General features: G+C 35.2%; 4 protein-coding genes across 6 annotated transcripts; 3 read left to right on the forward strand and 1 right to left on the reverse strand.

The window, feature by feature from the left end:
* Positions 1 to 462: 462 nt before the first annotated feature.
* LOC131013128 (polyadenylate-binding protein-interacting protein 3-like) lies at positions 463 to 9567 on the forward strand. The gene is made up of 15 exons (XM_057941156.1): positions 463 to 618; positions 2241 to 2416; positions 3463 to 3606; positions 3725 to 3858; positions 4007 to 4197; positions 4478 to 4655; positions 4748 to 4984; positions 5483 to 5604; positions 5775 to 5844; positions 5934 to 5967; positions 6535 to 6782; positions 6892 to 7038; positions 8351 to 8443; positions 8606 to 8668; positions 9176 to 9567. Exons 2-15 carry the CDS (start codon positions 2281 to 2283, stop codon positions 9206 to 9208), a joined length of 1830 nt encoding a protein of 609 aa, XP_057797139.1. The 5' UTR covers positions 463 to 618; positions 2241 to 2280; the 3' UTR covers positions 9209 to 9567.
* Positions 9568 to 10927: 1360 nt separating this feature from the next.
* Positions 10928 to 14342, forward strand: LOC131013131 (PHD finger protein ALFIN-LIKE 4-like). Its single transcript, XM_057941161.1, has 5 exons — positions 10928 to 11344; positions 11455 to 11487; positions 12655 to 12883; positions 13280 to 13412; positions 13807 to 14342. The coding sequence occupies exons 1-5, from the start codon at positions 11254 to 11256 to the stop codon at positions 14050 to 14052; spliced, it is 732 nt and encodes a 243-aa protein (XP_057797144.1). The 5' UTR covers positions 10928 to 11253; the 3' UTR covers positions 14053 to 14342.
* Positions 14343 to 15105: 763 nt separating this feature from the next.
* LOC131013130 (uncharacterized) lies at positions 15106 to 19798 on the forward strand. Its single transcript, XM_057941160.1, has 4 exons — positions 15106 to 17630; positions 17915 to 18058; positions 18298 to 18615; positions 19178 to 19798. The coding sequence occupies exons 1-4, from the start codon at positions 17205 to 17207 to the stop codon at positions 19586 to 19588; spliced, it is 1299 nt and encodes a 432-aa protein (XP_057797143.1). The 5' UTR covers positions 15106 to 17204; the 3' UTR covers positions 19589 to 19798.
* A 279-nt stretch (positions 19799 to 20077) lies between these two features.
* Positions 20078 to 23526, reverse strand: LOC131013129 (protein phosphatase 2C 16-like). Of its 3 annotated transcripts, none has more exons than XM_057941159.1 (5): positions 23229 to 23504; positions 21701 to 22569; positions 21183 to 21533; positions 20985 to 21090; positions 20078 to 20576 (listed from the first exon to the last, which is right to left on the reverse strand). In XM_057941159.1, the coding sequence occupies exons 2-5, from the start codon at positions 22478 to 22480 to the stop codon at positions 20242 to 20244; spliced, it is 1572 nt and encodes a 523-aa protein (XP_057797142.1). In that variant the 5' UTR covers positions 22481 to 22569; positions 23229 to 23504; the 3' UTR covers positions 20078 to 20241. The 3 variants fall into 3 exon arrangements, with proteins under 3 accessions (XP_057797142.1, XP_057797141.1, XP_057797140.1); XM_057941158.1 differs by having other exon boundaries at positions 21701 to 22564; positions 23229 to 23456; XM_057941157.1 differs by having other exon boundaries at positions 21701 to 23526.
* Between the last annotated feature and the right edge of the window lie 2724 nt (positions 23527 to 26250).

A 26250-nucleotide genomic window follows, 5' to 3' on the forward strand; every position in this document is an offset into this window, starting at 1 on the left:
CAAATGATGCATATTTGTTATCGTTTGAGTAGCTTTAATCTTCCGGTCTTCGCTATAATCTTCGTGCAATAAATTATGTAGAGAATTTATATGTTTATGTTGTTATTTGATTAATTTTATTAATAAATATATTTTTTGTTATTATTCAATCAAAAAGTTTAAAATTATTTATATTTATTACCTGTGAATATAATAAATTATGAAATATTTTACTACTAGTAGAAACGATAAATCTATACAACCACGATACCTGAATTAATACAAAAACAAAATTCAAATTATAGCAACCACTCGAAAAATACACTTTAAAAAGATTTATAAGTGTATTTTTCAAATATAGGCACACAATTTGTCAATTACAAGGCCAAATATTTTCGAGAATAATATGCCAACCCAAATATACGGGGTCGGGTGGGGCTGGGTCGGGTCAATGAGCTCAAAATAAAACCCGCACAAATATAATTGGCGATCATTAATTTGATTCAGCTCCTCAACTCTGATTCGGATCCGGCGAAGTAATCCCAATTCTCAGTTCGGAAACGACGCCTTGCCTTCTCCGATCTGACCCTACTTCTCAGATCGCATCTTCTCTTTCCCTCTCTCTCTTACCTATCTACTGTGAGCATCTTTACTCGCCTCTTGCATGCAATTTTGCAGGTTTTATGTATTGATTTAATTGTTCGGATCATAGGGCTTTCGAGGAGGATTTATCTAGGGTTTTTTCACCTTTGGCCCCTTTTTTCCTGTACTGGAAATTCTACTTAGTTGATTGTTGCCTTTTTTTTGCTGTTGAACCTTGATTAATGGCGTAAGTGAGTATAATTGCGGTGAATTTGTAATGTATTTTGTATGTGTTTGCTCTATGTGCTGAACTTGGGTAGCTTGTTTGCTTTGTTTATTAAATTATGTTTGTTTTTATCATTGGCTTTCGGGGTGCTAGAAACTGCTGTTCTACTCTGCTTCTTCTGATTTGGTTGTTTTTATTGAGTTGAAGTAACTTAATTCAAGTTCGTGGCGCAGCAGGTTCTTAATTGTTATTAATCGTTTGGTGATAGTCTTTCTTGAGGATTTGTTTTGATGATCTGGGGTCTCATCGAACACTTTAAGCTCTCGTAGTGTGTTTTTATGTGTATGTCATACTGGAACAAACCTTAGGAATGTCCACTTGATTGATTAGTAGTTTAATTATTGTATCTCTTGGAAAATGGGCATCCCAAAATTAATTTAGATTTTTTTTCGACTTTTCATGTGGTTATGAAAGCAATGATAGTATTAGTGTAAAACTTTTATGATCTACAGGTTACATGGATATATCCTGTCGTCTATGTGATCCATTATGTTTATGACAGCTGTAGTACAGGGTATTGCTGTCTTTCTAGATATTTTTAAGACAACAAATCTCTGGACCTTGGAGTTTAATTTCTGGGCTCAGTTTTGGTTCTATTAAACCACAGCTTATCTTTGTCTTGGCAGTGTCATTTTATATTGTCTTTGGTGCTTATATTCAGCACTGTTAAATTCTGTAAACGATGACAGATCCTAGACATTACGGGTCACCAAAAATAGTTTAAGCATTGCAGTGTGTGTAGAAGCGTTAGGCTAAATTAGGGTACAAGTAAGGTGAATTCACTCCCAAGAAGCACAGTTTGGTGCCATCATATGGTCACGTCACTTCTTGTGTCTTTACTTGGATCTTGGATGCTATTTATTTTTTGCTGACAATGTTATTAATTGGATCTCTTATTAGAATAAATTGTAAGTTCACTTGCATTCACTCTTATTTCTCCAAGTATCTGAAAAGAATGAGTATCATCCTTATTCCCATGATCTAGATTCAATTATATTTGAGAATTGAGACCTTTTGTTGAACTCATAGTTCTGAACCCTATATGATTGTACATGCTTCCCTTGTTTGGGACGTATAGTTAATTGATAACCACATAATCTTTGTTTCAATTGTTTAAGATAGCTGATGGATATAGATACCAATAGACAGTTTGTAGCCTTGGCGCTCTAGAGGAAATGGATGGTGCATGCTCTTGGGTCATCTGAATTTTGGCCAGATTCAATTGCTAAAAATATCTCATCACCTTTCGCATCTCCATGAAAAGTTTGTGCTGTAGGAAATTGTGGGCTGACCTCATACACTCAGTTTTATTTCATTCTCCTTTTAATTTGTTCCTTGTCAGAGACTTTCTATTTGTACAACTTGTTACCTTCCAGCTATTTTTCTGAACCAGGGGTTGAGTCAGCTGCCTATTCTTGAGCTCATCTTTAAAGATGAATATGCAGCAAGTTGTGCAGCCCAGATCTTCTTCGAATGGATATGGTCGTCGTAAAGTTGAAAAAGATCATGCGGCTAGGTCTGACAGTAAATTTCAGACGGGGAAAGCAAATTATAGCAGGACTAATTTTGGTAATCATCCTATCCTTTTGATGTCTATGAAACACACACACACACACATATATTGAATAAAACAATAAATTCTAAGAATAAATCAATAAAACTGATGAACAGACGCATCTATTTAATATAGTGAAAATCTCTTCCCCCTCCAGGATTCGAATCCAGGCTAAAATGCTTGTTCATCAAAATTATTGACTTCTTCGCGAGAGCTCACACACATTCTCAATTCTCAACACACTTAGCATTCTCAATGGAACCTTTCTATATATATATGTGTGTGTGTGTGTGTGTGTGTGTGTGTATGTATATAGGGTTGAGATCTAGTGAGAATGTTATCTATCGTGAGAAATGAGAATAACGAATAAATCAATAAAATCCATGAACAAATCAATGTAATGCACGAATAGCCGTATTCAGTTAATGCAGTGAAATTTTCGCCCCCTCTAGGATTCGAACCCATGTGAGAATGGATATTCGTGCGTTACATTAATTTATTCATGAATTTTATTGATTTATTCGTTATTCTCATTTCTTACGATTAATTCGAATAAATATTAGTCATAGGATTTGAAAATCTCACGTTCCAGATTCATTATCGTTTCTCACCATATTTAGCCATTCGCACTTGATCCTCTCTCTCTATCTCTCTCTCTCTCTCTCTATATATATATATATATATATATATATAAAATATAAACAATTTTAAGCCCTTGTTAAAATATAAAATATTTTAAAATAAAAACACTTGTTAAAATATAAAATATAAACAATTTTCAGCCCTTAGATCATCAAGATCTACGGACGATTCGTAACCCTGTTGGATGAATTCGTGGTTCTGAGTTCGAATCCCAAAGGTAGCAAAAGTTTATTTTTCACAATTCGTAACCCTGTTGGATGAATTCATACGTGTTCTACATAAAATTCGTACTTTGAAAAACGTTTTTATTTTTATTTTAAAAAGTGTTTTCACGGTAGCCCTCCCCTATTATATATATATATATATATATATATATATATATCTTCTATGAAATCTTAACTTATTTGATTGATTTTAGGTAAAGGAGGGGTACTTGAACCGCCTTCACGTGATCGATTGATATATTTAACTACATGCCTCATTGGACATCAAGTGGAAGTCCAGGTGATGGATGGATCTGTGTTTTCTGGAATATTTCATGCAACAAATGCAGATGATTTTGGTATGTTAGAAAAATGTTCTAGCATAGAAAATACTCTTGCTTAATGAACCTTTATTTTGGATTATGCATAGTCATTAAAGTGCTCTTTTTATTAACTAGATGCCCTCTTCCGGTGCAGGAATTGTTCTGAAGATGGCTCACTTGATTAAAGATGGTTCTCAAGGACAAAAAGATGTTTCAGATTCTATTAGCAAGCCTTCTTCAAAGACACTGATTATACCAGCTAACGATCTTATACAAGTGATAGCAAAGGTATGATTGTGTTGCCTGTCAAAGATGTATCATTGCTTATATTATTGACGCCAATTTAGGTTTCTACATCACCAACATGAATTGATTGGATTGATGAGTGTAAGTTGCAAAACTCTGATTAAGTGGCTGTTCTATTGGACTGGAACAGGGAGTGCCTGTAACAAGGGATGGGCTATCAAATGAGCTGCAATATGAAAGGCAGCAAGAGCTATTAACAGATTCCTGCATATCACAGTCCCGGCATGTTGATGTGGGAAGAGAATTGGAGCGCTGGATCCCTGATGAAAACGATCCAAGTTGCCCTGATCTTGAGAACATTTTTGATAGCCCTTGGAAAAGGTTGGAGAATCACATTTCTTCTCAGAAATTTTGATATAGTAATCATATATGCTAGTTATGATAGTGCCTGCAAAATTAATTTCTCTGTGTTTGTAGCATATTATTTTTGGCCTCACATAGTTTCACAGAGTAAGCGATGAAATAGTTGTCACACTAATATCTAATATTGTTTAACTGTTTGCAAGAATCTTTTTTCAATAACAAAGATCCTCGATTTGGTACTCAATGTCTTTGTAATTGGTGCTGTTTTGACGATTCAATACCTTTATTTGCCCATCAGGGGCTGGGATCAATTTGAAGCAAATGCAACTTTATTTGGAGTTAAGAGCACCTTCAACGAGGAACTTTACACAACAAAGCTTGAGAAAGGTCCTCAAATGAGAGAATTGGAGAAAGAAGCTATGCGGATAGCTAGAGAGATTGAGGGTGAGGATACCCGTGATCTTCATTTAGCAGAGGTTAGCTTATGTTTTGATTGCCGATCTTTTGGTTTTCTGTTTGCCTAGTTGGGTTCCTGAGTCCTTCATCCTAAATCATATCATTTCAATAGGAAAGAGGTATTCAGCTTGATGAAAATGTAGAAATTGATGAAGAAACACGATTCTCCTCAGTCTACCGGCCAGTCGATGACAGTGGATATGATGAGATTGAGGACATATTACTGGATTCACGAAATGATGAAACATTTGGTGATACCTTGAGTTCTGTTATTGGCAAACCTCCGATGGACATTTTTCCTGGGAAAACTGGTGATGGGGCTCAATTGCCATCAAGATTTTCATCATTGGTAATCTCTTTTCCTGTTAGGAAATAACTTTTCTTCATTGTCATGCCAGCTAATTAGATAGTTAGAAAGGCTAGTATCATTTCCTAAATTTATTTGTTTGACTGCTGTGTGTTACATCCGAAACTTTAAATTGCTATTTTTTTGGTTCTTCGTAATGTTTGATGGGTTAAAAAGAAGTAACAACCTGCAAGTAATGCCAGATTCATTTCAAAATCATCCACGGTTTCTTGCATTTCCTGGCCTTTAAATATATTTTGTCTGTTCAAGTAGTGGTTGGTCATTTAAATGTGTGCATATAAGTATGCATTATTAAAAGGGATTGGTGACCTTACAAACACAGTTATGAGTCTAGGACTTGTTTTAAGGTGCTTTATTCTGTAATTTCAGTTAGCTATATGTCAGCTTTTCTCTTGCATCTGTTGATCTTATTAATTTGTTAATGGTTTATTTACACTGAAAAGTACATGTTTTAGTCACTATCTGCTTTTTTGGCTGTAGGGAGAAGTGCAATCTACTGTGTCCAGTAGCAGGGATGTGTACCATTCAGGTTCCGAGGATCATGGCAGACAGATATTGACTGAACAGCTTCCTAAAGAATCCTCTGGGATATATGCAAGCAGGTTTTGTTTCCGACTTCTTATATTCATGTGTTGCTATAATGGTATAATCTGGTTGAGCTTATTGCATAAACTGATGCATATAGACTCCGTGGTTAACTCTGAGATGATAAGTTACAGTATTGTATCCAAGAATCTCTCTAAGTGGATAAGAGGGGTTATTTTTTATTCAGGGTTCTTGACAACCAATATACAGGGTATGCTGAAAGTAATAGTGTTCAGGATGATAGAGATAAGCCAGTGGTTAGTGCTTGTTTACTGCTCTGAAGTTGTCTCCTATTTGTGACTGTTCAGAGTGAGTGATATCTTACAAGTAGTTCTTTTTCCTGCAGTTGCCTGATCGAGGTGGAGCATCAAAGGCTGAGGGTGAGTGAATTGTCTTACTAATCCTTCTTATATTTGTTCTGCATAGATTTTGTTTGTTTATCTAAATAGTTTTTTGGAGGTTATCTTTTACTCAGTTATCTTTACTCATTTGAAAGTAAGGGACCAATAAATAGGTGTTCTGTTCTGTTTTCTTTTCTTTTCCTTGGTGGTGAAGACTTTTCTGTTTTATCTGTCCTTTTCTGTGCTTTTTCTAAGAGTGGTTGCCTTGTCTTTATACACATTTACAGAGCACCGTCCTTGTGTTCTAATGAAGAAAAACCGTTATCATGCCCACATGCTACACTGATCTATTTGGGCATCATGGATTAGTGGAATGAAACAGGATAAAATCCTTTAGGGTTCCTCTAGATTATTGAAATGTGGTTTTATTTTTCCATGAGTGTTGTCTCCCCATAATTTGTGGTGTTATAGAATCTAATTTACTTTGTTCTGCTGTAGTAATCTCATAGGTTACATTCAGCTTTCACATAAATAGGTATGTTGGCAGGTTCTGATTCATTCATTACTAAAATTAAATAAAGGCTGCCTTGTCTTGATATGCTGCAGCTTTTGATCCATCACATGTATCATCCAAAGGAGAGGAGAAAGTGAGCTCTACTAATGAGCTATCGGAGGGCGTATTGCCTCCTAAAACTCAAGTGTCAGCAAATTCTCTTGCCCGGCCCAATAGTTCTGCATCATCCACTTCTGATCGTGGAGGTGCTGCTTCAACGTCTGCTAGCCGAGGATTGTCATCTAGTTCATCAGTTGGTTCATTGTCCTCAGAGAAGTCATCTCTGAATCCATATGCTAAGGTGGGATGAAAGACAACGCAGATCTCCTTTCCTGATATTTCGTGACTTATGCAGATAGTTGTGTTTTGCAAATACTGATTCTCTTCTTGCTCCGCTTATTGCTTGGTAGGAATTTAAGTTAAATCCGAATGCAAAGAGTTTCACCCCATCTCAGTCGTCTATAAGGCCTTCTTCTCCAGTTGCTGATGGTCCCTTCTACTATCCAGCTAATGTGGCACCAATGGCTCAGATGCATGGAATGCCCGTTAATATTGGGGTGAGTATGAGATTTCCTAGTGCTAGTTAGTTTCATCATATTATGTGCAAATATTGTACCTTGTTCTACAACTTGACTAGCACGATTCGATTCCTCGGCATATTGTTGAAACTTGAAAGCGGTGTATATTGTCTCAGTAGCATGTGGATTCATAGATGCTAGTCCAACCCATTAATAACAAAGTAGAAGTTCTAGAAGTTGCAATTCTCCTTGGGGAATCCATCATACAAAGGAATACTACAGAAAGAAAGAAAAGGAAGAGCAAGCTAGTAAAGTGTAGTAGAATTTTTACAAAAAAGACTATTCTTTATTATATGTCAAAAAAGTTCTACATTTTTCTTCACAAAATTAATTTGAATTTAGGAAATTAACCGAGTTGACCAATAGAATAGTTGTTGGAGACGTATATGGCAAAGATTATTGCAAATACACTTGATCAGTTTTATTAAATGATGATGTTGATGTCACATTCACTACACACTTTGTATACATGAAAAATTTCTAAAACATGTATAATTGTTATGTTATTATTCTCTAGTTATTTATAATCCATTTAAAGTGCCTTGCACTGATCAAATTAGAAATATATCGTATGATATTATTTTACATATTCTTTTCTAGATAATATAACTAAATAATAGTACTAATTAATTTCAATTGCATTCAGCGAACCAATAGTTTTACATCTCTCTAAAAATGTTGTTTGTGGTATTTTTAAAAAATGATTTAAAAATAACTTTTACTAAACATATTGATTTTATAATTCTCAATGTGCTAAACAATAAAATGTCTATTGCGCTTTGCGCTCGAGTGTAACAAAATAACGGCAAGTCTACCTCATATCACTATACGTTTATTTATAAACCTAACTGTGTAGTGATAAAAGATAATGTTTCATGTTTGTGTGTGTGCATGTGTAAAATTGTATGTCCAACTAAGTAGAGATGTATATATATTAAATTTGTGAAATATGTTTAAATTCAAAATTAGGTTTAAGTTGATGAACTTCTTAATAGTTAGCCCTGAAAACTATTACTTATACAGAGCTCCTGTGCTATACGCGGGAGAGATAGTAGTTGATAACAAAGTAGCAGTTCTAGAAGTTGCAATTCTTCTTAGGATATTTGTTGTACAAAGAATAGTACAGAAAGAAAGAAATGGCTGGGTGTGTGCATGCGTAAAATTGTAATTTGTATGTCCATCAAATGCCTTGCTTGTGGTTCATGAATCATGATTAGTATTGCTGATTATCATTTTCTGTTTTCTCTACTTCTGGATTTATTCTTATAATAATGGCTGGGTGCTTTTGCAGATTGGACCTACCTTTGCTACTCACCAGCCTGTTATGTTCAATCCACAGGCTGCACCAGTGCCACAGCCATACTATCATCCAAACGGACCTCAGGTTTGTTATATATTGCTTTCAGGTGACTCATGCCTACAATGATCTACTCCCTCCGTCCCATTTGTATTGGCTCCTTCAGTGAGAGTAAATGGGCCAATACAAATGAGACGGAGGGAGTATCTGTTTTGGTACTGCAGAAGTCTTAACTCTAATTGGATGCAGTATGGGCAGCATATGATAATTGGACAACATCGGCCAGTTTTGTACATGCCAACTTATCCAGCAGTAAGATTCTTATTATCTTTTTTTTCTTTCCTATTCTTCCATTACTCTTTTATCTGTGTGGTGTTCCTAGTATAAAAATATTTTACTTTGCATCATTATACTTTGTTAGTTTCTATTCATGTTTTACTATGTGTTCTTCTCCACTGTATTATTGGAATTTGGAGCCTTAAGCTAAAAAAGGAAATAGTTGTTTGTCTAGGCTTTTGGACTTGTTTCATATTTTTGGAAGAGGTCATGTTGTTCACATATAAGATGGTATACTTTATCTACATTCGACTTGTCTAAAATGCATAGTAGTTATTATCTTGGACTAAGTTGATCAAACAACTTAAGATGAAGAACAACAAAAATTCAACCATTCCCATTCTGCAAAATCTTACACACACACACACACACATATATATAGAGAGAAGTTTTTGTTCATGTCTAGGTCCGTTTTCCATGTTTAGGCTAGCAAGGGCCTGACTTTTAGGTTGCTGTTTTTGTTCCTTCAAAACATTTGTATAGGAAATGCCTTACAACAAGGGGAGAGAATTTTGATCAAGGCTAGCCAACAACATTAGCAGTTTTGTCTTTGCTCGGCAAATGTCTAAACTTACAACGACAGGCTGCTGCAAAATGATTTTTCCGATAAGGCCCACCCGCTGAAGAAACATTGCTCAGCTCTGGAGACCAATAGGAAATTTGTGCTTTTAGCTTGTGGTAACATGTGTTCACAAGCCAGTACATTTTAAATTATGTTCATGTTCTAGTATGGAGTGTTCACTTTTTTTTTTCTTTTTCGTTTTTTCGATCATTTTTTCTCATGTTGTGATTTTAGTCATCATTTGTTGAATTATTGTGATTATTAAGTGTTTTTTTTTATTGTGGTTTGTAAATAAAACACTACCATCTCTTCATTCCCCCTCCCCAACTTATTTGGTTTTACCTGTCTGAAAGTGTGAGTAGCAAAGTGTATCCCCTCCCTTTTTTCTTGTGTTTGTAATGTACCCATGTTGTTGTGTCGACTGTCGTGTCTGGTCGCATTCTCTTATGAGACAAAGTATTGGGTTGTTTAGCAGGGTGTGTTGTATAAAGTGAATTATTTGCTGATTACAAGTTTTGGGGCTTCAAGTAACAAATCAATATCGGAGCATGTACTTATTTTACCCAATTTTTAGCAAAGTTGTGTTAGCAATGAAATGAAAAATCTTGGTTCACAAATTCATACCAATTCGTGTCTCATTTTGTGTTTGGACGCTTTTACTTGAAATACAGACCTTAAATACAATTTTTATAGTAGACCATCTTTGCCAAAAATCGACATTTATAGTCGTACTAGTCTTTGTAACACCCAAAAGAAGAACTAATTCGCAAATTCACCAGTTCAGTAATTTTATTCAATAGTATTATTGACTAAGTTGGTAAAGACTTTCGAAATATTTTATAAAGCTATTTAGAACCACACACGAAATTTCTATATAACATTGAAGTCAAATGTTATATAGTTCTTGTATGTTAAAAAGAGTATAGTTTGACTAAACTTTAGAGTCTTTTGCAAAACTGACCTGATTTTCTGTTTATTTTAAGCCTCAAAGTTTGCAATAATTCTGGTTATGGTCCGCAATCGAGAATCGCCGATGAAAAGATCAATCAACCTACCAGATTGTTACGTCAAATAACAGTAAATAAGGTGGAAAATAAATTGGCTTTGAAATTTCACTCTTGCATTGGAAAATAAATTGGCTTTGAAATTTCACTTTTGCATTGAAATAAATATAATTATATTCAATTAATGTAGTATATATTTCACTCAAAATGATTCAATTTTTAATGCAGAAGAAGCCTGCTGCATCCTAGGAATCCCCTACACAGTTTCTCGCTTCTCTAAACTTCGTATGATTTTCGATCACGACCGAAAATTGAAATTTTAAGCAGAGTTCAAGATTCTTAAAAACCGCACTTCATGTCGTTTTTAAAAAAGACTTCAAAATTTACTTATTTAATCATTTGAAAAATAAGGGTTTATAGAGTTTCTCTGCTATGTTCAAATATTTATATACACTCGTGCAATGAATGTATCAAGATTTTAACATATTATATTAAATTCAAGATCAAGCTAACGTTAAGATATTCTATTTCAAAATAGTCTCGAGATAGAAGTTAAGGTTAAGACTTAAGTCAAATTTAATTAATAATTCAACTGAAAAAAATTCCGATATAATTATTATTTCTCCAAATATAGAGAAAGAAAATACTAGGATAAACAAAAAACAAACAAATATTATAATTCGGAGTTTGTCGGACACATCAGCCAATCCTCAAATATAGTTAAACCATCCCTCTTCGTTAGATTCAAGTCCGTCTCTCTCTCTCTCTCTAGAAATGAAGCTTCCACTTTTCGATCTAGTAGACTGAAACCTGCAACAACAATCATTTTGATTTTTCTCCCCGTGAATTCGAACTCAAGTAAACAAAACGGATCTCTCGTCTCTGTCTACCTAAAATAAAAGCTTCGATTTTTCGATCCAGTAGATTTAATTCAACGGCAATTATCGGAATATCTTGCCGTAAATTAGAGCTCAAGAAAGCTAAAAAGGTGATAAATGGCGGCAAGGTTGTATCCTCGATCTGTTGAGGAAGTTTTTAAGGATTTCAAGGGTCGAAGAGCTGCACTTATTAAAGCCCTTACTACAGGTATGCAATTGCAATTTGTTTACTTTTATCCCCCTACTAATTTGGCTACTAATTTTTGGGTTTTGTTTATTGTCCGTTTCCTAATGTGGTTTGTCTCTGGTTTCGTGCAGATGTTGAGGAATTCTACCAGCAGTGTGATCCTGGTAGTTTCGATTGTTCTTCTTGAATTACAGTGCTGTTCCTTTTCTCTTGTTCCCTAAAATATTTTAATGTTTTTAGTTTAAATTTTTGGTTTCTTGAAACTTGTAGATACTTAGCATTAATATATTGTTGTGTTTCTAGTTTTACGGAATTTTGGGAATTGCTTGTGTGGCTTAGGATGGTAGCTTTTCTGTGACTTTTGTTTATAATCTATTGAGATTGAAAATCGTTATTAGCATTTGGGAGTTTCAGTGTCATCATGGCTACAATCGCAGGTTTGAGTTTGCAGTTGTTTTTTTTTTTTAAAAGTCTTATGCCAAGGAAGGATATGTATCCCATTTAGTTTTTAGAGCTTCTCTTTACAATTTGTCTGATGTATTGGATAAATATCTGATGTTAGAGTCGTCTCAATCTGTTATCTAATGTTGTGTTATGTTCTTCAATTGTATTTGTATGCCATTACTTAAGCAAGATGGTGTTTTTCTACATGAAAGTTATGTAAATTAGTGACACCCTCTTTGGCTACATATTTGGTCTTGTACTGATTTATATATGGTTTGGTTTGTTGTAGAATTGATTGTGTTGTGCTTCTGTGCCCTATTGTTGGATTGAATTAAAAATGACTTAATAATGTCTTTTTCATGGGGCTTTGATTATCTTATTTGTAGGAATCAATTAGATTCTGCTATACTTTGTTTTGGTATGATGTACATTGTATCTGAATATATTGCTTCGTGTCAAGAAATTGGTTTGGTGTCACATGATTCTTCTTCTCAGGGATTGCTTTTATTTGACTATGACTTTTTTACTTGTGTTTACCTCTGATTGGTTGATCATAATTAGAAGTAATTATCTATTATGCATCAGTGTCCTTGAGCAACTTAATAAAAAAAAATTATCAGTAAAAGTAATTGTATTGTATCTGATAGATCACTGTATAGGCCTCTTGGAAATATCTTGCCCATCACATGCTATCCTACTATAGGCCTCGTTTAATTTTGTTAACAAATGTTTGCTTGTTACCTGTAAAAGTTTTGGTTGTTTCTGTTATAGTGTTCTTTTATTTATTCTAAGCACGGTTAATTTTATTGATATCTTCTTATTTTGTTTTTGCCCTGGTATGTGCCTACTGCTTCTGGTATTAATTGTGCTCGTGGTTTACTTCACAGAGAGAGAGAATTTATGCCTATATGGACATCCTCATGCGGAATGGGAGGTCAATTTGCCTGTTGAAGAAGTGCCGCCTGAACTCCCCGAGCCTGCTCTGGGCATCAACTTTGCTAGAGATGGGATGCAAGAAAAAGACTGGCTAGCTCTTATTGCTGTCCATAGTGACTCCTGGCTGCTTTCCGTTGCTTTCTATTTTGGTGCTAGATTTAGCATTGATAAAGCTGACAGGTATGCCTAAGGCTCTTTCCGTTTTCTCATTCTTCTTTAACACTTGCTAACCTGTGCTTAGCCAGTACGTAATCTTAAGACAAATAACAGCGACGGTTTGATCTTTTGAAGTTCATATTAGCATTCAATTTCTTGCTTAGTAGATTTCCTTTACATGGTCATAACGAGTCAGTTTATGCAGAACTTTGATCTCCGGGAGTAATTGGTTCCCCTTTGCATTTTGCTATTGTTCAGGTTTTCGATTGGTTTGAAAATAGCACATAATGTTCATAGAAAGTAACAGCGCAGCATGTATATCTTTCGTCCATTCTATTTTATGTTCTGTAGATATTTCCATATAGCTTGTTTAAGGTTCCATCCGAGCTTATGCTTATATAACGCTCGTCATTTGTGCAGGAAGCGGCTATTCAGCATGATCAATGAACTTCCTACTGTATTTGAAGTTGTGACGGGGGCAGCCAAAAAACTACAGAAAGAGAAATCTCCAGTCTCAAACAGCAGCAGCAAATCCAAGTCAAATTCTAAGCCGGTACTGTCTATTAATCCCCCCCCCCCACCCCCCCCCCCCCCCCCAACCAGAGAGGGAAAGAAAAAAAAACCATAATCCAATAGCCACTACCGTTGTTCTGTGCACATCAAGTTTTACATGTCCCTTAAGTGCTGGCATGAGGTACATCCACATGCACGGTGCACCTGTCTTAATTAAATTTTAATTTTGATTAATAAATTTTAATTAAGAATTAATAAACCGTAGTTGGAGATTGATGACCCTAATTAGGGTGGATGCACTGTACATCCGGATGCGTACGGTGCACCCAAGTTTTTGACTACTTCCCTAGATATGGATTTCTCCCATTTTTAATCTTGAACTTCTCGATGATATCAATTTGCTCATTCTCTAACAAAAAGCATCCAACTATCAGGTTAAAGTTTCAAAGCCACAGCCAAAAGACGAGGAGGAGGAACTGGACGAGGAAGAAGACGACGAACACGGAGAGACATTGTGTGGTGCCTGTGGAGATAACTATGCATCGGACGAGTTCTGGATATGCTGCGACATATGTGAGAAGTGGTTTCACGGCAAGTGCGTCAAGATTACTCCAGCTAAAGCCGAGCAAATCAAGCAGTACAAGTGTCCATCATGCAGCAACAAGAGACCTCGCCCTTGAGATGGAAGACGGATCTCTCGACTCAATTCCAAGAATTCCGGCTGCCGCCTCGGTGCTCTTGTTCAAGTGTTACATTTATAGTGCTTTAACATGTGAATGTCGATGCAGACTTGTGGTGGCTGGTTCTCTCTTGGCATAGCATTATCTGTTGTTAGCTTCAGCAGTAGTCCCCAGATTTTGTTGGATTATCATGCTTCTCTTTAATGGGATTTTTTAGCTTTTATTGAGCTTGACATTAATTTAAATGTTTGCACTGAAAATAAGATAAAATGTATATGATTTTATTTGTACCTATAACTTCCTCTGCATGAACGTATACACTTGAGATCTCTCCCTCTCCCTCCCTCACACACATACTACACTCATCAGTCTTATACACTACTCTACAAATCATACATATGATTAGTCGAGTTATTTAAATTGAGTAGAAAAAAGTATATTCCGATTCGTTAGCATGAACGACTCAAATTTGACTTCCTAATATAATACATAGTAGGATTTGATTGGAGTGTGTGGTCATTGATGGTTCAAGAATCTCCATCAAAGACTTCAAGTCTTTGGCACTCGTCGACAAAGATAGGGACATATACCTACACATCAATCAATTACATTTCTTCATTTAAATCAAATTTGATTTATTACAAAACTATATGATTATTTTTACTACAAATTGTCCTTCCTACTTCGCATTGAATCCAAGTCCTAATTCCGAGTCCATGTAATAGTTTTATCTTCTGTTCCATGAATTTTAATGAGACCGTATACAAATTTTTATGTTGCTTTTAAAAACAAATTACTTTTTCGTTTTGCTTTTGTTTTTCTTTCTCAAGAACAATTTGTAATTCCCATCATCTCTTATTTTCGTATTGTTTTTATACTTCACATATATACATGAAATGATATGAGAAGCATATTTGTTATTTAGACACATGAGACTTGGAGGTGAAGTTGACACAGCAAAATAGTCTTTTCAAGACAAAATCGACGTCATCTCATTCTACAATTTGCTTTAGAAAAAATAAACTAAACCAACCTAAAAAACAATATAGATTAAAACAAAACAAAACAAAGAATTATCTTGTTTTAAATCATTGCACAAGTCTAATAGGGCGGCCATGAATCCCTATATATAAGCATCACTAACAATACCTGACTCAAACCAAGAAAAAGAAAATGCATATACGTAGGTATGAAAGCAAGATTGGTATAGCTATAGCAATGTTGGTATGGGTGATGATAAATATAGACGTAACGTGTGGTCAGAACATATGCAACATGTCGGGGGAGGATCTGATGGCGTGCAAGCCGTCGGTGACTCCGCCTCGGCCGCCGCCGCCGTCGGCAAAGTGCTGCTCCGCCCTGTCTCATGCTGATTTCAGGTGCCTCTGCTCCTACAAGAACTCCAAGCTGCTGCCATCCCTTGGAATAGACCTTAATCTTGCCCTGCAGCTTCCTGATAAGTGCAAGCTACCTCATCCATCTCATTGCTAGACACACACACAATACCATCCATGCTACTATATTAATCGCTATTTTGGATAGCTTTTATTTACAATATATATATAGAATAAATTGTTTCTCAACTATCAATTACAAACAAAATCTCGTCTAATATTTAATTGCGTTTAATCGTAACTTTAGTGCATATATGCATCTATAATGCTAAAACATAATCGTAATAATTATCTAAAAAAAGATTGGTAAGAGAATAATTAATTCATATAAACAATCTCAATTCTCAAATATTAAATCTTCCGGTTAGGGATGAGTCGGATGACAATGGGTCAAATCTGGATCGGATCTTATAAATATCAAATCCAAATCCGCCCCAAATTCGACGGGTCCAAAAATTTGTGATCCAAATCCATATCCGTCAGATCCGCGAGTCTACTACTGTATTGATTTTAAATATTTACTAGTACTCTCCTTCATGTGATGCATGACGAACATCGAAATTAGACGATATATTTAAATAAATAAATATAAATACTAAACAAAACTAAATATAAACAAAAGTAAAAATAAAATAAAATAATTCACATCAATTACTCAGTAAAATCCTGAATTTGAAAATGTAAATTTCAACTTATATAAAGTATAATGATAATTATAGTTATTAAATAAATTTAAAAATTAGTATTTGATAACAAAAATTAGAGTTAGGTGTTATTATTATAAAGTATTATGCGTCATAATAAATACTCCATATAAATATTTTCATACACAAACATAAATAAAAAGTTGTAAATTTTAAATGAAGACAAAAAATACAATATTTAAATTTTAAATTTTTCATAACTTATTCATCTTAAATATTTATTTTTGATGGTTTTTATACTATATTAAATTTAAGATACATATTGAATGTTTTTTCATGAATCAAATTTGACAATGTTTAGAAAATAATTTTTTTTAAGAATAGTAGAAAAATTAGTGGATGAAGAGAGAGAAAAAAAGAGGAAAAAATGGAGGGAAGAAACTCCTCTTTTATATATTATATAGATTTATGTTTTATACATTTATATTGTGTAAAGTATTAGTATTGTGTATTGATGTTTAAGGTATTATTATTGTGTATTAATTTTTTTAATACTTATATTTATGTTTTATATTATTAGAAAAGTAAATATAAAATATAAATAATATATATTAAAAAAACGGGTCCACGGGTCGGATTTGCGGCGAATCCAAATCTAAAATTTCAAGATCCAGATCCATTTTATAAATTGAGATTCACATTCGGTTCAAATTTATTGGATTCAAAATTTTGAGATCTAAACCCTAAAAAACGAATTTAAATCCATAGATGTGGGCCGAGTCCAATGTCCATTGCCATCTCTACTTCTGGTGCATTCATCTTATTTAATTTCACTTTCTTTGGGTGTCAATATAAAAGTAGGAGCTAATTGTCTAAGAACTCATGATTTATTAAGTCATTTACAAGTATTACTTGACTATAGGTTCGAAAATTTTCAAGCCGGCCCGTAATCCCTCAGTGGCCCGTTGAGGATACATAAATACAATTATACAAAAGTTGAGTGCCACAGTTAAATTTCCATGAACTTAAGGGGGTCAAATTGAAAATACCCTTTTATATTTTTGAAATAGGGTTTTAATACAGAAGCCCTGAAAACCCCTCCAACCACGGAATTATGGGGAAATCAAAAGAGAAGAAGAATATATCATTGGAAGGAGAAGAGGAGAGCGCAAATGCGAGAATGGAGAAGCAACTGGAAACTCTAGATGTCAAAATCAAGGCAATTAGCGAAAACCTAGAGAGGAAAACCTCACCAATAATCGGATATTTTCCGTCCGGATTTGACCCGTTGAAGAATTCGGAAGAATCGGACTCGAAAGCCGGAGCTAACTGTAGCGTGAAGGTCTACAAGAATCCAAACTCTCGAAACCCCAAAAACCCTAGAATGGAGGTTGTGGTGGGAGTGGGCGGGTCCGCCGTTAATTTTGTAGGAACGAACTATTCCGGCGAGGCGAGGACGCCGCAGCTCTGTAATTATGCTCTTGGGGTGTTGGATAAGGATACTGGAGTGCTGAAGTTGGTTCCTATTGCTGCTAATAAGGTATTGTGTTTGTGTTTGGTTGCTAAGGTTTTAGGTGGAAGACTGAAATGAACCCAGTTTTTGTGGTTGCTTTTGTTATTAGAATTTCTCATTCCAATTTGGTGTTTTTTCTGCATGCGTGTGTGTTTTAGGTGAAAGATTAACTTTTCTTGATTTTTCTGATTTTGTGTTTAGCTGATAATAAGTGATAACTACCTAAGGGAGATACAGATACTCCTCGATCGATCTCAGAGGGTATCTTTTGAATATTTGTTTCTGGAATTAATATGTTGAAATGACTGTAGATATTCAGGTTGGAACCGAAAGTTGCTGGGCTGGAGCAGCCTGAAATTGAAACGCCAGATGCCGATAAGGAAGTTGATACCAATGAGGAGAAGAACTTCAGGAATGTCCCACCCATTTATTCAACTAAGAAAGATATCAGAAAGGTATGCTGAGTTCGATTATTTGGCCTCTCAGTTATAAATCTGTGTCAACCTAATACAGTTTTTACGCATTCTGCTTTCCAAACATGGGGAAAAGCTTTTAGAATATGCTATGCAGGGCCGGATCCTTTTTTTTAAAGATAATGAATCACAACAAAGTGAAAAAGGGGTGCAGTCTTGGATTAAGTAATTTTTTCCTATTTTTGTTTCACTACTTATCAGTAGTACTCCTTTACTTTCAGGATGAGAAACGTGAAGCCTTACGTCAGACAGAAGATCCGGGAGCGCAAGAAGGTGTGGGACATAAATTGGAGGGGATCAAGGTGAAAATGGAGGCACTTGAAGCAATGGCTTCAACTGCTAATGCTCGCAATATCCCTCCACATAATTTGGAAGCCAATGAGGCAGAGATGGCCTATCCACTCGACAGGATCATTCTAAATGGGGAGTGGGATTACCTTCAAGACATTTTCGAAAAGGTGCATGCTGGATCAGAATTGGCCCCTGATGTTTACCCAAGTTTTGTTCTCAATCGAGTTCATACACTGCAAAAAACCAAGGTGAGAATTCATAAGATGATTCAAGTTCCCAAATTTCATTGTTTGGTGTGTTGCATATCACTTTAAAATTTCAAGTTTTCATTAATTTGCTAAAAAACTGCTGGTAAACTTGAACAAAATGTCAATTGTATGGAAAAATCTGAAATTTAAAAAATTAAGCCCCGACTTGGTTTCTATGAAACTGTGATATTTAGATAAATACATTTGGTTTCGTGATTTGTTCCTCGTGAGTCGTGAATACAGCTTGTTCTTTTGTGTTATACTTAATGAATAAGTTTGTTAATTTTAATAATTGGAAATATCTTTTCTGATTTCTTTTCCTGCTCAAAACTACGGACTATCCCAATTAGTTAAACCAATTTTGTGATACAAATTATACAGTTTTGCTGATTCCTTTCTGTTGGTTAAGATATCAAGCAATTGACTGCTGGCCCTGTTGAGTTAAATGAGATTATCACAATCCTTCTCTCGAGCTTATAAGGTTTCTCAACTTTTCCTAGTGGAGTGCATTACGTGGAGTCCTGAGCTATATTGTTATGGTTTCTGCCTCTGAATTTTGTAGGATGAGTCGAATAGAAGAAGGATGGCCGGCATCTTGTCATACATCACTCATCTCATCCATTTCAAGGACAGACACTCTATGGATGGTGTGTCGTCTGCAAAGCATCACAAACTGCCTAGCATCTTATCCCAGAAGTTCTCCACCATGTTTGGTTCCAATAAGGATAAACGGATTCCCCAAGATAAACTTGATCTTCTGATAAGCTACGTTCTGGTGCTCTCCCTCTTTGCTGACGATTTTCGCTCAGACCCTTCAGACATCGCCAAGGATCTCCGAATGAACACTCTGATGCTGAGAACTCACTACGAGTTCTTAGGCTGCAAGTTTGTGCGTGAAAACATGTCTCTGGTCGCGATCCTCCCCGTCCCACTGGAATTCCAGACAAACAAGAAGAGGAAAAGGCGAAAGTAGGTCTCTCATCACAATAGACAGAAAGCCATTCTTGTTGAGTGTGTTCATCTGGAAAATTTCTCTCTTTGATAACCAGCTTGCAATTTTGACCTGCTTCCCTTATTGAGATATAAAGCCCATGTTGTTCTGTTACAAAAATTCTTTGCTGAAGTGAAACTGTGATGCTATATATTTTTGTTGCCCTATAATGAAAATTCATTTCAAGTACTAGCATTCAGAAGTTATTCAAGTAATAGATTTTTCTGATTATCTAGTGAGTAAATGCTTGATAAAATCAGAGGTAGACCATAATTTCATCAATTTTGAAAATAGTAGCTAACAAATCTTTCATATTTCACCTTATGTGGCATTTATTCACTCTGATTTTGTCTTTGTGTTCGCGATATATGATTCACTTATTTATGTGACATTTATTTCCCCAATATAGCATGTATCATACTTTCGTTCATCGCCGTCGTAACACTGCACAATCCCAAAAATGTTCCTAAATTAAGTAATCTCCCCTCTTTTTCTATATTACATACTAAAAAACCATTCTCATACACACTTTTCAAGCCCATGAAGAAAAAAAAGAACATATGGACTGATTATGTAAAAATGAGAAAATATTACGCTGTGTAAAAACTACAGTAAGCAACAGTGAAAATGGAAGATCAAGATTTGGTCTTGATCTTCCTCTTAGACTTCAAGTCTATCACAATTACAGAGATGTTATCTTTGCTCCCCGCCTGCAGGGCCAGGTGGCAGAGGTAATCTGCCGCGGATTGTGCGGCCGGGTCGACGCCTTGGCCTCGATCTGCCAGCGGGTCTGTCCCGTTCTTCTTGTGCCAGATCAGAATGCGTTTCTTCGCCACTTCACACACTTCCTCGTTCGACATCACATCCCACAACCCGTCGCTGGCCAGGATGAGACAGTCGTCTTCTCTGCTGCGAGGGACGAACATTACCTCCGGCTCAGGTATGATCCATGGCTTCAAGTATCTGTCGCCTGAGAAACACGTTGGAGCAAGTGAAGGTTCAGTTGCATAACGATATGAATAATGCAGCGAGAAACAGATTCAAGAAAACAAAGGCCGTGTCACAATTTAGTATATGACCTAACAACGTCGTTTGAACCAAGCCCCCGTGAGGTAGAAACAAAGATATTTGTGCTACATCACGTCTTCTAGAGTCGAGATCCTCTGATTCACAATTAGAGCCTCAATCCATGTTTAGAAATAATGAATATACATTCTTGAAATAAGGTTTATTTTTCAATTATTTATAAGAGTTGTCAAACACGGATTGAGATATCAATTGTGGAAGAAAGGATCTTAACCAAAAATTGCATCATACAAGCAAGAATAGTTCCATAAAAAGCACAACGAACAATTATCTTGGAATAAGATAGACGTACCGATAGACCTTGACATTGCAAGAACACCAAAAACGCGGTGGCCGTTCCACGATATGACCTTGCCTCCGGATGCCTCAATCCTAGCATATTCATCCTCCCGACTTGGCTGACAGATAAATTAAAAGGAAAAATGAGAATGCATTGCCAACGGACTTCAAGAACGAGCAATGGAGCAATATCAATAAGATGCAAGCTTACTTTGTGATCAACTGATAACGGGATTGCTTCTTTACCACGATAGAGTACAGCCCTCGAATCTCCACAATTCGCAACTATAATATGGGAGGATGACAAAACTGCAACGACAGCAGTAGATCCAACGGTTTCTGGGGCAAGAGGTTCGACAATGCAATCCTCTTCCATATCTCCTTGAGGGTTGCCCTCTATTGACTTGCCCCCAACTTCATCATCGACTTTTAGGAAGCAATCGGTGAAAATCTTCTCCCACTGCACCTGCCTAGTGTCCCTAGTGCTCCCTTCCACCACTTTACATTCGTTCAATTCCTCCACCAAAGCCCAATGAATACGATCACGACAATAATTCGCAACCTACAAAATCGAGTTCTAATAGTAATGAGCTAACTACATATTTTCACACCATAGATCCATTATGAAAACACAAATCTTCATGTTGATAACAAATAATCACAGTTTATGCTCCAAGTAAACATTACTCGTAGATGAGAAACAAATTATCAATAAATAGAGACACGCACCTGAGATCCACCATGACCATCATAAACCGCAAAAAAATGAGAAGTCAGTTGATTCAAAGTCTGACTTATTCCATCGCTTCCATGGTCACCAATAAATAACTTCACCGGAATTTTCATGAAATGTGGTGCAACCATAAGAGCATCTTCCATCTCGGGCCTGTGTCCACATATCGACACTGAACCCCAGAGCGGCACACAGTCCAGCTCAAAGACACTCTTAACACCACCTTTCCCGGGGGTTCTCTCACAGGGCAGTTTAACAGAAACTACAGATTCTCTAATTGCAGGTCCACTCGAACATTCTCCCGTTGGTATGCCTTTCTCCTCCACACTGATCACCTTTGCAACAAGCTGTCCATTCTCCACACCCTCAATCTCAACAGCAATTGGCACGCTCGTTTCAGAAGCAGCAACAAGTGGCACAGCTATATTTGAGGTGGGATCTAGGGGTAGCAACTCTACACTACCTATCAAGTTAGTGCCCTCCCCGAACAAGATAAGTTCATCCTCTTCACTATCATGAACATTACTACCGCCCGACTGACTATTCTCACTAACGAGTGTCGAGTCTAGCATGCTATCCACCTCACTGGTTTCAGTTTTCACACAACTAAAACCAGCATCCCAGCCAAATGCTGGATCAGACAGCAACGATGCTGTCTCCGTCACTAATTTGAGTCGAGCAATCTCCATATGGTTTGAAATCGCGGGATTCTCACACACGGGATTGCCTAGACTAAATGGAACTGCGACTGCTGCAGGAGATATCTCTTCCATCATTGCAATCCCAAACCGATTTATAGATAAAGAAAAGGCTCTATAAACCTATGCAGATGCTCGAAATCGATCTTTTCAGGTAACAAACTGACCTTAAGAGAGGAATCAAAAGTTCATCAATTGGATCACTACCCAAACAAAAAAGGAGGAGCAATTGCGTGAAGAAGTAAACAAAAAAGGAACGAGATCGAAACTAACTACTTTCCAACACAACTGAAAGAGGTAAATAGGGATCTAGGAGTCAAACAAAGGATGCATTAAACATACTTCCACAAAGAGAAATTTTAAGGATTGGAATCAAGAAAACTCAAAAACAACAACCTTAAAAGCCAAGATCCCAATCTGCAAACACCAACCCTTATATACTCACGAGAATCAAGAAAAGGACAAAAAATTTAAACCCTTATCCATAACTGCAAGAAGGGGAAGTCATGAAAACAAACCTAGGAAAAAGGAAAACCGACCCCCCACAAGATTCACAAGCAAACCCTCAAAAGATGCCAACTTTTTTGACACATGGAGATATGGATTTCATGGATCTAAGGCAACCCCTCTCAGCCTCTTGAAAATATGCATTTTTCTTTATTGATATTTCACTTTTCCCTCAATCAAAGATTCATTCCGCAACAACAAATTCCAAATCCCAACAAATTATACAGCAAAAACTACAAATGGGATTGATGCAGCCGCAGCAAAGATTCAATTTTTTCCCCCAAAAATGGATTCAAGATTTGAGTTGAAGGACTCTTACTTACAAATTTTGAATTGAAACAGCACAAACAAATCAATAACTCAAAAGGGCTGAAAGCATGCTCAGCAATAACGCTCCGCAGCTGATTTTTCAATTTTCCTTCATTTTTGAGCTGGTAAGAGAGAGAAAGAGAGGAGAGAGAGAGGGAGCAGCTGTGGAAAAGCATTTACTAATTGCGTTACATCTTTTGATCAATTTTTTATTTTTTTGCGTTACATCTTCATAGGACACGTGTAGATGCAATTATCTAACTCCAATCAATGCTTGTGTAAAGAAAGAACAAAAGAAATTAGGCTAAAAACCAAAAGAAAAAAGAAATAATTAGTGCATAGAATATAGAAAAAGGAGTCATGGACTTTTCATGATACAGACTTCAAGAACACCACGTGTCCTTGCTTGTCACCGGAAGGTAAACCATCTCATAAAGTTACTCTATATAAATACTCTTTCAAATAAACCCAATAATAATTCATTTTTAGTTAGTTTTATTTATTTGGATCTTTTTAGTAAATACTCCTTTCCTCACACGAAGCTTTGAACACTTTTTTTTTTGTATACAAATTTTAAAGAGTTGATATTTTGTATGTTAAATGTGATAGGTGAAGGAAAAAAAAATTATCATATAAAAAAAATATTCAAGCTTCATAGAACAATCCAAAAATTTTATATATATTTTACTCAAGCTTCATGAGATTGAGGGAGTACAAAGATTGCAATTGACACTTAGAGCATGAAAAATGATACTCTCTTTGTCCCATTAGAATAAGTTCAATTCTTTTGAATACAGAGATTAAGAAATTTTTTTGTGAAAAAAAAGTGGGTGATCCACACCAATTAAATATTTTAAATATATATTTTTCACTTAACGAGTTTATTCTAGTGGGACATTCTAAAATTAAAAACGAGTCTATTCTAATAAAATGGAGGGAGTAATTGGGAGGCAACCCACAAAATTGACTTCACTATATTTTGTTTATAATAGCATCCTCATATAATATATCTTGAGGTGATTTTTGTATTAGCCTATATTAATAATAATACTTAATATAATTGCTTACAAATATAATTTCAATAAATTTTAGTTATTTTTTATTTTATTGGACAAAATGCCCTTATACATATTTCAAATTTAAATTTATATTTTGCAACTCAATTCTCATTTCTCTCTTTCTACTTTCACATCTCTCTCGGTCCTTTCTTAATGCTCATCGAATGCTGTCGTTGTCCTTTGAAAATTCAGCGATGTCCCCGCCATCACTTGCGCCAAGTCATCCTCTTCTCTGATTCACTGCCACTGATATGACTAACATATAAATCGGTGAAAATACCGTCTACCTCTCCAGAATTCGGTGAACTTCGTCGCCACTTCCATCATTTCTATTGTAAATTTACATGTCTAACCTAGATCTATGAGATCTAGTTCAAGATCTACAAAGAAAATAAAGATTTAGTTCAAGCATTTAGTTAGATTTGGTTTATATATGTGAGATTTCATGTTATTTTGTTCATTTGATTCAAATTTTGTTCATAAATTGGAGTTGAATTTATTGGAACAAACTACAAGACTACATTCTTTTGACGTAACAACTAGTACAAATGAGTTTTTCGTACCATTCGTGTCAAGATGTAGAGCACAATACTTGGAACAAATGGTATAAAAGGACATATTCGTATAATGAACTAGCACACAATCTGTTGGTACGAATGGACCAATTTATACCATTTGTCCCAATAACTGATGTGCAACACTTGGTATGAATCATGCATACAGTGTCGTGGCATGCCTGATATAAAAAATCCTCTTTCGTGCTAAGGTGTATCATATATTTAAATTCAAATTACAACTGAATGGAATATCACAATTAGATTTGAAAAATAAGTTTTTTATGATTAAAATTACAAAAAGTCGACTGATTAAGCACCAAATATGATTGAAAAAGTATATTCGGAATTTTTAATCAAAGAAGGAGGTGAATCACCAAAGTCTGTAAAGAAAATATATGAAAAAAATGACCGAAAAGTAAATAAGCAAAAGAGAATTTTTAGCAAAATAAACATTATTTGGTAATATGAACGTCGCGATCAAAGAAAATCAATTATGCCCGCTAGTGAAAAAAAAATAAAGAAAGTTGAGATTGGAAGAGAGAGTTGGAGATTTAAAGATAAGACGGTAAGAGATAGAAAAAGAAAATAAAGAGAAAGCGAGCCTAACATTGAGAGATAAGAGAGAAAATTGTAATGTAAAGTTGAAGAGTAAAAGTAATTTCATCTTTTTATCATAAATTGACTAAAATTTATTAAAATTGAGTTATGAATAACTATTGATTTTCATTCTCATTTGAATATTTTGCACCACTAACTCATAATATGATAAAAATTAAATAGAACAAATTATATACATATTTTGTTATTTTGTGCAATTTTTTGCACATCTTTAAGTTATTAAAGGGAAGCCAAAATTATCAATTTAAATTTGTTTGACAATATTCAAATTAATAATGTATCTATCATGAAATTATCCACTTCATGAATTATACTACCCCATGTACAAAAGCTAAAATTTGATTGATAGTATTACTTATTTTATAAGCAATAAAAGTCTAATTAAAGTCATGGAGTGAAATATCGAAGATGACATAAAAATCTTGCGTATTCATCATTTGAGTAAAATATAACCGACTTTCAACGAAGCATGACCTTGAGTAGAAAGTTCATGGTTTGGGCAAAAACAAATAACAACTTGTAGAAAAGGGACACACACGCACACAAACATAAAATACGATTAATTTAGATAAAGATTTCAGAAAAGAAATAAAAAAGAAGATGGGTGCATGATGTACCTTTATAAAAACTTTAGCATGAGATAAAAATTATTAATCAATAGAAGTATTAATTGTATACATGTATTGAATTCTCTTCGATTTTGAATATTCATTTATAGAGATTCTTGTAAATGAAAGATTAATCACAAACCATATTTGACTTGCTTTAATTAGATATATCACATTCCGCATATATCTAA

Source organism: Salvia miltiorrhiza, chromosome 2 (assembly GCF_028751815.1).
Source record: "Salvia miltiorrhiza cultivar Shanhuang (shh) chromosome 2, IMPLAD_Smil_shh, whole genome shotgun sequence".
NCBI classification, from domain to species: domain Eukaryota; kingdom Viridiplantae; phylum Streptophyta; class Magnoliopsida; order Lamiales; family Lamiaceae; genus Salvia; species Salvia miltiorrhiza.